At 49.8% G+C, this 12,790-nt stretch overlaps 1 protein-coding gene and 1 long non-coding RNA gene across 2 annotated transcripts in view; one reads left to right on the top strand and one right to left on the bottom strand.

Moving 5' to 3' along the window:
* Positions 1-12,790, top strand: part of LOC100978344 (ALG1 chitobiosyldiphosphodolichol beta-mannosyltransferase like 2) — a 57,207-nt gene that overhangs the window by 40,559 nt on the left and 3,858 nt on the right. Inside the window, exons 5-6 of the mRNA XM_063607064.1 lie at positions 11,382-11,497; positions 12,673-12,783. Of these exons, the coding sequence (XP_063463134.1) occupies positions 11,382-11,497; positions 12,673-12,783 (227 nt within the window). The remainder of the gene's footprint in view (positions 1-11,381; positions 11,498-12,672; positions 12,784-12,790) is intronic.
* Positions 9,065-11,385, bottom strand: LOC134731049 (uncharacterized). Its single transcript, XR_010113109.1, has 3 exons — positions 10,772-11,385; positions 9,646-9,824; positions 9,065-9,153 (listed from the first exon to the last, which is right to left on the bottom strand). It is a non-coding gene; the product is annotated as an uncharacterized LOC134731049 (long non-coding RNA).

The following is a 12,790-nucleotide window of genomic DNA, read 5'->3' on the forward strand; positions in this document are numbered from 1 at the left end:
TAGCCCAAAACTTGTGTTGAAAATTAAGAGAACCTTCTTCATATCACTTTTCCACACTCTAGTTCTGAATTTAAAGAAAGAAAAAGGTAGGTTAGGAAATATAGGTATCAGTTATTTCTATTGACAGATCATTTGGATAACATGTTATTGGGTGTGGGAGAAAAAAGATTCCTAACTCTCCACCCCAGAAATAATTTTGCTGATACAAAAATCAGCCAGACATGGTGGCACAGACCTATAATCCCAGCCACTTAGGAGGATGAGTTTGAGGATAAGGATACATTGTGAAAAAGGTGGGAAAATCACTTGAACACAGGAGGCAGAGATTGCAGTGAGCCAAGAGTGCCCCACTGCACTCCAGCCTAGGCAACAGAGAAAGACTCTGTCTGAAAGAAAAAAAAAAAAAGTTGTTGCTATATAGCACATAATTTCATTGTCATCTCATTTAAAATTGAATAGCACATTTGGGTTGAATTCTTGTGCCTGCAGAGACATTTGCTTCCGGCTTAAAATCACTGGCTGTAGGAGGAAACTCCAGCAGAGGGCATCGTAAGGATTTCATAGTGTCTATGGTCATCTTGGTAATTCCTCAGATAATTCCTGGCAATTCTGTTAGGTCTTGAACTTCACTTACTTCTTACATGTTTAATAAAAAGAAGTTCAAAACATTGCCATGGCTGTTGAATTCCCACAGGCTTGTCTTCCCTTTAAAATTCATCACATGGTTTGTACTCTTTTGCAGATATAATACATAAGTTTGGAGGTGGATGCTTTCAGCCATTAAGTTCAAAAGTACTGCTACAAGGGCCAGGCCTGGTGGCTCACACCAGTAATCCCAACCCTTTGGGAGGCCAAAGCAGGTGGATCACGGTATCAGTAAACTGAGACCATCCTAGCCAACATGGTGAAACCCCATCTGTACTAAAAATACAAAAATTAGCTGAGTGTGGTAGTGTGTGCCTGTCGTCCCAGCTACTCGGGAGGCCGAGGCAGGAGGATTGCTTGAACGCAGGAGGCAGAGGTTGCAGTGAGCTGAGATTGCGCCATTGCAGCGCAGCCTGGTTACAGAGTGAGACTCCGTCCCCCACCGCAAAAAAAAAAAAAAAAAAAAAAAAAAGTACGCTACATGGACATCCATTGTCCCAGCATCTCTGCCATAATAGCTGAGGAATTATCGAGAATGTCTGTTAATTTCTTCAACTCCAAATTTGTGTTATGTCCCTTGGTCTCCTGTCATACCATAAATTGTATTATTCATAAAATGGACAATTTGTCTATACTTATGTCTTCTCAGTATGCTATATCCCTTTAGAATTTAAACATAGAGTGTCTCCCAACCTGAAATTGGAAGTTTTGAAAAACCAGAAAAATGTTTTCAGACACCTTTTATTTCCAGCTGTTTTTATGTCCTCTCCTGAATCCAAGTTGAGGGTAAAGTCCATTCGTCAGCATTTCTCCTCAACTCACAACAACCTCATCCCACTCCAGTATGATGTTTGTCCCCACAAATTGATGCACATAATTCTTGCTGGCAGTGGTAATGTCCTAATAAAAAAAATCATGAGATGGCGTCAGACTTTACTTTATTTTCTAGCTCAGCAGAATTTGATTCCTGCCTGATGAGGAAACCCTATTTTCCCTAGAAACTTTTCAATTTTGTCACAGGTTTGGTTCCCAGGGAACTGGATATAGATGAAGTTTAGTGTGCAGGATGTTTATTAGGAAGTGATGTGAGGATCCACATCTGTGGAAAGGATTGGAGGGAAGCCTTATGTGCAAAGGGACAAGTCTAATGGCAGTGCAGCCTGACATTGTCACCTGGCCACACGGACAGAGCTGTAGAGCTAAGAAGTCCTCCCCTATTTGTCCCAACTGAATCAAATGGCAAAGCCTATGTACCCCTTGCCTCCATTAATGATTGTGTGCTTGCCACTTGTGGAGGATGAGACTTTGAAGCAGGTGGCTTTCTGTGGCTGAAGAAAACCTTAAATGTGCTGACAAAGATTTCCAAAGAGACAGAGAATGTCATTGGCCATGTATGCTGCCCCTTTCCAAAGAGGAAGCAACAAGGGTAATGGCCTCCAATGGCTCTGTATGCAGATAGGTGGACAGTAATGTCTGTCCCTCCTGTGACCTAAGAAGAACAGATGGCAGACATGCAGCCAGGCAGTTAGAGGTGACACAGTGTTAGGAGATAAACATCTGTCAGAAGCAGTGCTTCTTTGAATCAGGTGTGACACGAGCCTTGCATCCCTTGCATGGACCCCTTCCCCATTATCCTGCTGTCCTACCTCATGAAGGTGGGTGGGGGCTGGCTGGTGGGGAGTCCCTGTACCAGGTACACTTTGCCTGCAGTCTTTCCACATGAGTTCCAAGGTAGCCCATGTGATCATCCATGAACGTTGTGTTTTTCTTATGCTGCTTGTCCTTTGCCTTTGAGGAACACGTTTCATTTGACTCTGAATCCAAACAACTCATGTGTCCCTATATCTGTACATTGTCCTTCACTTAGGGGAATCTCCAATCCCTAATGCCTTTGTTTTATTTTTGCTATTAATATTATAATAATTAACATTGTCATTATTATCTTCATTGTTGATATTCAGTTATTTTTATTAATAGAGTTACTATGAATTATTATATTGTGGCTACTTACACCAAGATGAAGATAATTAGTTCAGGAAGAATCTGCATTCTGAAGACAAATAGAAGTTCCAGCTACAGATGGGCAGACGCATGCCCTCTCAATTCCTGATGGACCTCCTAATGCCTCCTGGACCTAAGGGGCCTCCCTCAATGTTCCAAGATGCCACCAAGGCAGGGATCAGCTCGTGCATTCCTGAGAACATCCAGGATGAAGTGAGGCTCTGGAAAAATGCAAGAGTTTCCACATAATCCCAAAAAACCCTACAGGTGAACTGGATGCCACAGAAAGAGGAGTGGTCTTTGTTACAACGAAATCAACAAAATTATTTCGAAGTCAATTAGGAAACTCAGAAATCACTCTTGCTACCATTAAGAGGAAGAACAGGAGCCTGTGAATGGCATCCCTGGCCTACCTGAGACTCCACAGATATTTCTATGTGGCTTCAGACAGCAGAAATCTCTGTGATTTACAGAAAGGCAGGGACAGCTCATGCCAGCCCATCCCTCTGCAGAATGTCTCCCAGCAGATCAGTGGCATGGAACCATCATGGACAGCACCAAGGCTCAAGGGCAGCATCCCAGGCCGGCCTGTGACTCTAGATAAGTTCTGAGTCCCCATGGGGGCTCAGGAAAGGTTAGTGACGACCTGGAAAGAAGGGACAGGCTGAAACCGCCCCTAAGCAATCTGCAGGATTCCAACTTCAGCAGGAAGCCAAGGACCAGCTCGTACCACACCAGCGCCCCCTGAAAACGCTGGATACAATCCCACTCTGCAGAAAGTTCCACATAGAAGTGGCTGGGAATTTTGCATTCTAGACTGCATTTTACACTGCCTCTGGACATGTGATGAGAAATTTAACATTGGTGTATCTAACTCTGACATATTTCACGAAGTGATTTTTTAAAATGTGGTAAAAAAGACCAAATATAATTCAAACATATGCATTATATGTCAAAGTATGCTTCGCTGGCATCAAGTAGACTCACCTTGAGATACAATCTTGGACAACCTCCATCTTCAGAATATCTACTTTTTCAAAGGGAAACTCTCCAACCACAAATCAATAACATCAAAAGTTTGCAACTACAAGACGATGTAAAATAAATACATGAATTCTACCGCAGTGAATTGGACTGCACTGGGAAACACAGATGAAGAAAGTCAACACCGCTTTGTCCTTCAGTGCCTGGCTCCTTTTTCAGCTCGTCTTGCGACTCCAGGCATTATGCCTGAAAAGTCTCCCGGACGCCTGTGAGGCTCTAATTCCCTGGGTCCCATTGCCATTTCTCTGGATTTGCGAAGATCCACCGGACTTTCTGTGGAACTCCCGTGTCCCTGAACTTTTGTGCCACGTCCCCTAATTCTGCCCATGCTCATCTGCACCTGCACGACTTAGGGTCCATGTTTCTTGGACGGGAAGAGACAGGCAGGAGTCGGAATGATGAACCAGCACACTGGGGCGTTTTCTCATGTAGCCCAAGTGACCCCATGGTGTTCTTGAGCTTTGGAACCAGTCGCGTCCCCTTTGACACTGCACCCGACTCCCAGTTTCTCAATCTTGTTGGCCCTCCGGCGATCTCTCGTTGGATGAATTGCACCTGCGGAAACTCGAGTCCCCTCTGATTTGCGCTTCATTAATTATTCATGATTCAGGTGGGAAGGCCTGCTGACGACCCCCTGTGGCCATTCTCTGAGCTTTCCGGTCATATCGTTTCCTTCCACGCTCTTTGGTTCATTGTGTCCTGCTCCTGCTGTCAGAGGAGCAGAGAGTTGATCTTATTGATTCTGGATACGGATACTTTCTAGGTGATCTGGATAATCAAGATAACGACCCTCAACAGCGGCGGAAAGGGAGCAGCCGTTTGGTGTGTCTCAGAAAATCCCGCTCAGTTCCGAGGCCTCCTAGATGTGGAATCCTGCTCAGAGTTGTTCCCAGGTCAGAGAATGGAGAGAGCCTGTGCATGATGGGATATCCCTGCCTAGATCTTTCAATGAGTCTCTACCTCAGCTACTCTCAGGATCAGGGGGAGAACCATGGTGTCAGACATCCGGAAAGAAGACGGGATGAATGTTTTACCGCTGAAGTACATCCCAAATGTCGGAGTTAACTTCAGCTTTGCTGGGGTCTATTTGACCAGTGAAACTCTGCCTGGTTCATTCGCACATCCGGAAGCCACTTCACGGGGGGCCGTCGCAACCGGAACCACACACTTGACATCGGCGGTTGAGCCAAATGGGGACTCGTGGTGCAAGCAACGCTCCCCACGTGTTAGCGTGCGTCAGATTCAGTTAGCGGAATTTTACTAGGTGCGTGTTGGTAGAGCGGGGCTGAGGTTTTCTTGCTCCTGTGGTTGTATACGAAGTCAAAGGTCCTGCCCAGCCCTGCGGTCCCCTCAGTCAAGTCTGTTTCGGAGACATAACGATTTGGATTGCTAACAAGTCAAGAAATTTTCAAGCCCTTGGATGTAGGGAAGAGAAAGATGTCACACTGTCACTGTGTCGATGTAGAAAGGGAAGACACAAGAGACTGCATTTTGAAAAAGACCTGTACTTTAAACATTTGCTTTGCTGAGAAGTTGTTCATTTGTAGCTTTGCCCCAGCCAATTTTCCCCAGCCGCTTTGACCCAACTTGGAGCTCACAAAAACCTGTGTTGTATAAAATCAAGGTTTAAGGGATCTAGGGCTGTGCAGGACGTGCCTTGTTAACCAAGTGTTTACAAGCAGTATACTTGGTAAAACTCATTGTCATTCTCTAGTCTCAATAAACTAGGGGCACAATGCACCGTGGAAAGCCACAGGGACCTCTGCCCTTGAAAGCAGGCTATTGTCCAAGGTTTCTCCCCATGCGATAGTCTGAAATATGGCCTCGTGGGATGAGAAAGACCTGACTGTCCCCCAGCCTGACACTCGTAAAGCATCTGCACTGAGGTGGATTAGTGAAAGAGGAAATCCTCTTGCAGTTGAGATGGAGGAAGGCCACAGTCTCCTGCTTGCCCCTGGGAACTGAATGTCTCGGTGTAAAACCCGATTGTACATTTGTTCAAGTCTGATCTCGGAGAAAAGCTGCCCTGTGGCGGGAGGCGAGACATGTTTGCAGTAATGCTGCCTTGTTATTCTTTACTCCGCTGAGATGTCTGGGTGGAGAGAAACATAAATCTGGCCTACGTGCACGTCCAGGCATAGTACCTTCCCTTGAACTTAATAATGATATAGATTATTTTGCTCACATGTTTTTTTTTGTTGTTGACCTTCACCTTATAATCACCCTGCTCTCCTACTACATTCCTTTTTGCTGAAATAATGAAAATCATAATCAATAAAAACAGAGGGAACTCAGAGGCTGGTGCCAGTGCAGGTCCTTGGTGTGCTGAGTGCCGGTCCCCTGGACCCACTGTTGTCTCCCTATACTTTGTCCCTGTGTCTTATTTCTTTTCTCCGTCTCTCATCCCACCCGACTAGAAACACCCACAAGTTTGGAGGGGCAGGCCACCCCTTCACTTGGAAAATCAGTTAAACACAAACACGGAATGAGAGTCAAAAGACAATACGTCATCTTTTTGAGAATTTTATTCACTTCTAAACAAATTCAACACACATATGTACAAAGGCATTCCACAGCCCAGTTTTCGAGGCTGAGGAAAGACCCCGAGAGCGCTCTGCACAGCACGCTTCCCAGCGTCCGAAACACTGCTCTCAGGGCGGGGCACAGCGGAAGGGCTGCACCTCTCAGGGTTCCCTAACTTTTCCCTTATTCAGTCATCTAGAGAGCAAATACACAGTAATTCCCCAGTTTCCTACTGACGTCCCAGCGGAACTCTGACTCCTGTGCATCAGGCAGTTTCTGAGGCAACGAATCTCTGGCACGGAAGCTTTTCCTGGCGCGTTTCCGGAGAACCATGCGAACTACAATGTCCCTCACCAGAATTCAATGAGGCAGAGTCCCTGCATCTGCTCCCTGCCTGGCCTGGGCTCCCACATCCACAGAAGCGCCACAGCCGGGGAGCTTCGGAGTCACCGCACAGAGTCTTCTCTCTGCTCTCCGTACCTCAGTCCCACATTCCCCTTCAAGTCACGGGAGCTGGAGGCCAAGGAGCCCCTGCCACCTGCAGTCTCACTCCAGGTCAGAATCGCTGTCCTCTGAGGAGGAGGAAACCTGAAGGTCCTCATAGAGGACGCTCGGTGGGACACGAACACGGGGACCCTCAGACTTCTCTGACACATGAGGGCTCTGAGCGAGGAAGGCTCCCGGCTTCTCAGGAGAGTGAAATGGGGGTGCCGCCAGGAGGCTGGAGCTCCAGCGTCCGTTTTCCAGTCTCCGGAAGAGCACTCTGAGAGGCTGGGCCCCATCATGGCTGGCCGCTGGGTGATGGGACATGGTGCAGGCCTGGGCAGTAGGCAGGCAAGGTCTGCTGTGCGGAGGCTGCCGGTCGACGCTGTGCACCTGGGCGGGTGTCCTCCTGCCCATCTGGGGCGACGTACTTGGTCCAAGTTCGGTTGCGGCTGGCGGAGGTTGGAGATTCTCCGAGGCCCCCAGCTCACCTCCCTGGATGGCGCTTTCGGGGATCTGGAAGGGACCCAGTCTCGGTTTCTTGGGGAAGTTCAGGCAAGCCTGAATCCGAGCCTGGGCAGGTCTCTTGGCTCCTGGCCCGAAGCTGAGATTGGAGCCTAGGCCCAAGCTGTGTGTGGCGGCTGGTGGGCAGGGCTGTGAGGTCACCGCAGGACGTTTGTCTTGTGCCTGGGGTCTAATGGCCTGGAGCAGGCCATGGGTTTTGGAGGCAGCCTGGGGAACTTCTCGGCAGCCACCCTCAGGGCTGCTGTGTGCCGGCTTCACCACGAGGAGAGGCTCGGGGCCCTGGTGCCTGACTGCAGGCTGAGGGATGTCGGCCGCAGCCCCTGTCTGTCTTTCCTTTGGTCCAGGACTTGAGGAGGAGCTCAGACTGGATTTTCTGAGGGGAGACAGTGAAGCCAAGATGGAGACCCTGTCAGACATTTCGGTAGCTGAGCGATCAGAGAGGACAGGGTCCACGCGCGGCCTCTTACTGGTTGTGTGGACCGGCATTGGCCCGCTTGCAACCTGAAAGAGAGGAAACAACACAGGTTAGAAGTTCCTCCGCATGGAGCCAACATGAAAATCAAGCACATCCAAAGACAAGGTGCACACGCCATGAAATTCTTAGTACAGTATCGACAGGCGGTCCTTGGAAGTAGGGACAGACCCTCCACCTGAGTGCTGATCAGGACAAGACACATGAAAGATGCGCTCTCGAGCTATGTGTTGCTGACCTAAGCACACCATTGTTCAAAAGATCGCGTCTTGGGCATTAGCTGGACCAAAGCGCCTCCACTCACTCTTCCATGAAGTGGAACGGACTAATGCCCTTCCGAAGGCAGGTTGGTGGCTCAAGGGTACTCAGGACTTCTTCTCTGAACACATGCATGTTCCTGGGTTTAGCCTTCTCCACGTTTGGGGCCTCTGAGGACCTAATTTCCTCATGCCGCTAGGAACATGTTGTTGGCAGGCTTGCCATAATTGGACAGAAAGAAAGCAACAGGAAATACGGCATCTTCAGATGCCTTGGCCTGGAATCAAATTGACCTGGAAGGATCGTGGAGTCCCTGACCCCAAGAAGGCAAGAAAGAGGGGTTCCCCGATTCCCTCCCGCAGACAGGAAGCTGAAAGGAAATCAACCAGGTTGACCTAGAGGAGAAAAAGGCCAGGGGCCCAGGGTGACTCTCACCCTCAGATAATGAGAAGATTCCGTGGATCCTTTTCGATTTGGCAGCGGCTTCTCTGGAGGTTTCCCGGAAAATATGTGGAGGAGAGTCTTCCTCTGCGGGTCTCCTTGCCTGCAGAACAGAAAAAGGTCAGGTCGTGCCCCCTGGTTTTCCCAAGGAGACAGGGAGAACCCTGTCTGGGGCCCAGTCCCATTCCGTGTTTTGTGATACAGAAATGGACGTCTGGTGCCCTTTCCGCCTCAGCACTTTCCCTCACGTGCCAACCTTCCCATCCTCCATGTGGCCCTCTAGTCTTCCCAACTAAGGACTGTGATTTGGATTCCATCGCTTTTCCCCCTGTCGTGGGGAACCTGCACGAAGCGCCCCCGCCTCTCCCCGTCCCTGAATCTCCCAGAGCCAAAGGAGCTCCTGGGTGTGGAACCCTGGAGGACACGGAGCTCAGGTCTATTTCTCTGCAGCGTTCCTTCCCTGGCCCGGAGACGGAAAGGCACACGGTGTGCAGGTGCAGAGACACCATGTCCTTAGGAGGCAGTACCCTAAGAGTGGTGAAAACCCCTCCCACTGCTCACCTTGGTCTCTCTTCCTTCTCTCCCTTATCCTTGTTCAAGGGCCCCGGGTTGGCTTCAACCTGGGGCTTCCATGGTTTCAGGTTTTCCTTCCCTTCCTTTTTCCCCAAGGTCGCTGGAACCAGGGCTGCCTTCCAGCACTTCATGGGGCACCTGGTACTTCTGGCCGTGTGGCCAAAGGCCCCGCAGTTTTTGCACTTGAGCTGTGGGTGGAAAGGAAGTGATGTCAGTGAGTGAGCTGAAGCCACAGGCAGCGATCCCACGTCAACATTGAGACGGATTGTGAATTCAGAGCTGAATAAGTATTCCAAAGGGGACACCGGCATGGGGGCCGTTAAGTGCTGGGAGAGTTCGGATGCGATGTTCCCTCCCAAAGCCCATGTGACGGAGGAACTCTAAAAGGCAGGACTCAAGGTTCTAAGGGGCACGATGGTGAACCCGATGTCAACAACACAACCAAACGTGGCCACACAGGACTCTAAGTAGAAAGGGAGGTTGCCCCCAAGAGTCTCTCAAGAGGCCTATCGGGCCGGGGAGGAGGTCCCAAGCCACGCCCACCTTGGATGGGAAAAGCAACCTGGGTGGTGGTGACAGAACTCTTTGGAATCCAACCCAGTCTCTGAGGACCGTGTGACACACCCTCCCCCCGCCCCCGCCCCCACCCCAATACCCAAGAGATCCAGTTCTAGACTTACCCTTGGATCTTCTTCATCGGGCAGGGGAGACCTTGGCCCAACTGGGGTGCTCCGCTGCTTCTGGAGGGTCTGGGCTCTCACCAGTCTGTTTGCCCCAGGTTTGGGATCATGACGTGCCATCATCTTCGTATCCTGTGGGTTTTATGACCGGCTTTTTCAGGGGTTGATTGTTGGGTCACCTGAAACACACACAAACACACACATGTCGATGGTTAAGCACATTGGATATTCACACACCCACAGGAAGCCCCCCGCTAAATCCTTGCCGGTGTGGTCATGAGGAGACCTCACCACCAGTCGGTCAAATCTGTGGAACACAATGTGCTGTGTGCATCCTCAGATATTGTGTGTTCCTCTGCCATGATTACTTAGTCCGAGAGTAAACCTCGCCTGCCACAGGGCCCGTGGCCTAGGTATGGGGAGTTGACCTTTCAACCCAAAACAAGCAACTGATTCTGGAGACCGGACTTATGTCTATCACGATTCACTCCGGTAGAAGACACGATGACTCTATCTCCCTTGACAGACAGAATGATCAAAGCCACAGGGCATGGCGTGTGTCACCCTTTGGCTGGTCTGTTTGAAATCTGAGATAAGGGATGCTTCCTGTGACAACTTGAATCGCTACTCTTGCCATTTCATTAGGCAACTTCCAAACACAAATTCATAAAGAGAAGTTATCTTCCTCTCTACCACACTAGCAGGTGATGGTCTTTCCTGTTCTATCTGTTTGGCTTTAGCTCCAGCCCCTCTTTATTTATTTTTCTGGTATTTTACACATGCCACATGAATTCATCTAAACAAACAGTGAACAAGTGCCATATCGTATCGATGTCTTACATGGCTGAAGGGCAAACCACCCTTTTTTCCAAAGTCCTTTTTCCATTCACCCACCAATTCAGCATGCTGCAGTACATTTCTTTTCGCATTCCCACCTTGGTCTTATCCCACACATGGAGACGGAAATGCTTTCTCGTTTTCTGTTCCAAGAATTACTAGTAACGAGAGCACACCCTACCCCATCAGCAAGCCCCAGTGTGATCGGTTTCTTTCGGCCTCCTTTGTCTCTTTTCCCCCCCACCCCTCAGGGATTGCGTGAAACAAACAACTGTTCAGTGAAACTAACCTGAAATTGCACGTCTACTTTCTTTCCCCGGCTGGCGCTGAGATGGGCAGGTGCTTGAGCAGCCCCGCTGGAAGCGATGCAGCATCCAGGACGACGGAGGAAGGGGCGGAGAGGGACCTCTGCTTTCCAGGCTTCCTTTTATACTGCCTCTGGTCACCTGACGTGGAATGTACCCTAACCTAATCAGTTACATGTAGGTTAATTACAATCAACTTAATCCAATTACATGACCTGGAAAGGTCTATCTGCACAGCCCACTCTAAGATCATGTCCACTGCTGACAGACATTCTAAAACCTACGTGTACAGCTGCAAGCTTTGAAGAATAGATGCTCCCCGTCAGACATGTAACACTGGTGCCTGTACCCCTGTCTTCTTTTCCATCTTTTTGTTTTGTTTTGTTTTGTTTTGTTTTAAAAAATGTGGTAAAATAGACACCTTTTAATTGGACCAGATTTACTCTATCTCGACGTAGGCCTCAGTGTCATCAAGGAGATTCTCCTTGACATGCAGTCACGGCCATGATCCATCTTTAGGGTTTCTCTTTCTTCCCCACGGTAGGTCTGTCAGCAGAGAACCCTAACCACACCCTCATGTGTTTTCTCCTCCAGGAGGCGCTCGGAAACCACCGTGAATTGGACCGCACTGGGAAGCACAGATGAAGAAATTCAGCACCGCTTTGTCCTTCAGTGCCTGGCTGCTTTTTCAGCTCGTCTTGCGACTCCAGGTATTTGAGTCCAGGGAGGGATACCCCGCCTTTACCGTGTGCTTGCCACGATCTTGTCTCCTTAATCCTCACTGCAGCTCTCTGCCATAGGGTCTTATACTGCTTTACATGTGGGAAACTGTGGCTCAGAGGGTTTCACAGCAGGGCAGGGAGCCCAGATGTGAATCTGTAGATAACAAGCTTTCTAGTTTTTCAGTAATTTCCAAGCATCTTTTTTTTTTTCTTGTTTCGTCATTGGTGTCTTTTTTTTTTTTTTTTTTTTTTTTTTTGAGACAAAGTCTCTGTCGCCCAGGCTGGGCTGCAGTGGTGTGATCTCAGCTCACTGCAACCTCCGCGTCTCACATTCAAGCAATTCTCATGCCTCAGCCTCCCGAGTAGCTGGGACTACTGGTGCCCATCACACCCAGTTTGTTTTTGTATTTTTAGTAGAAACAGGGTTTCACCATGTTGGCCAGGCTGGTCTTCAACTCCTGACCACAGGTGATCCATCCGCCTTGGCCTCCCAATATGCTGGAATTATTGATATGAGCCACTGTGCCCGGCCATGTCATTGTTGCCTTAACCAAGCCTCTTTTAATTTTTCAAACGGAAGAGCCCCTGTCCCACAGTTACTGCTGCTGAGCCCTTTCCAGGTGACTCATTGTGGAGGAGGAAAAGCGGAAGCAGTGTGGGAAGAGGCGGGGTCTGGGCCAGCTGCTGATCCTGCTCTCCTCCCTCCTTTGGCCTCTAGGCTCCCAGGAGTGGTTTGGAACCTGCGCCATGTGCTCTGGAGGCTGTGGCAGGGCAGGCACGGCTTGGAACCTGCACCATGTGATCTGGGGGCTGTGCCAGGGCAGCGGGAGTCCTTGTGTCCCTGGCGCACAACACAGACAGAAGGCTGGGTCCACCCAGTGGGCGGTCAGGTGCCAGGCCAGTGCTTACCCCGCCATGTTTGCAGCCTGAGGCCAGCTGGCTGCAGGTGCAGGGCTATGCGTCAGGGGTCAGGGTGAACACATCCCTGCAGGTCTTGGGGCTCCTGGGTTGCTTCTGGAAGGGCCCGGATGGGGCCTGACTGGAGCTGCTGAGGGGTGGAGCTTCTGGGAAAAGGATTCCTCCTAGGGGGAGTGTCTTGGGCCTGGGACCACGTGGCAGGGACAGATACGGGTGCATGGCAGTGTCTGCTCTTCTCTGTGAAGGCAAAGGGCCTCTGAGGGAGTATTACAGCCGCCTCATCCACCAGAAGCATTTCCAGCACATCCAGGTCTGCACCCCCTGGCTGGAGGGCCGAGGACTACCCCTGCTTCTAGGTGAGAG

The sequence above is a fragment of the Pan paniscus genome, chromosome 7 (assembly GCF_029289425.2).
Source record: "Pan paniscus chromosome 7, NHGRI_mPanPan1-v2.0_pri, whole genome shotgun sequence".
Classification (NCBI taxonomy): Eukaryota; Metazoa; Chordata; class Mammalia; order Primates; family Hominidae; genus Pan; species Pan paniscus.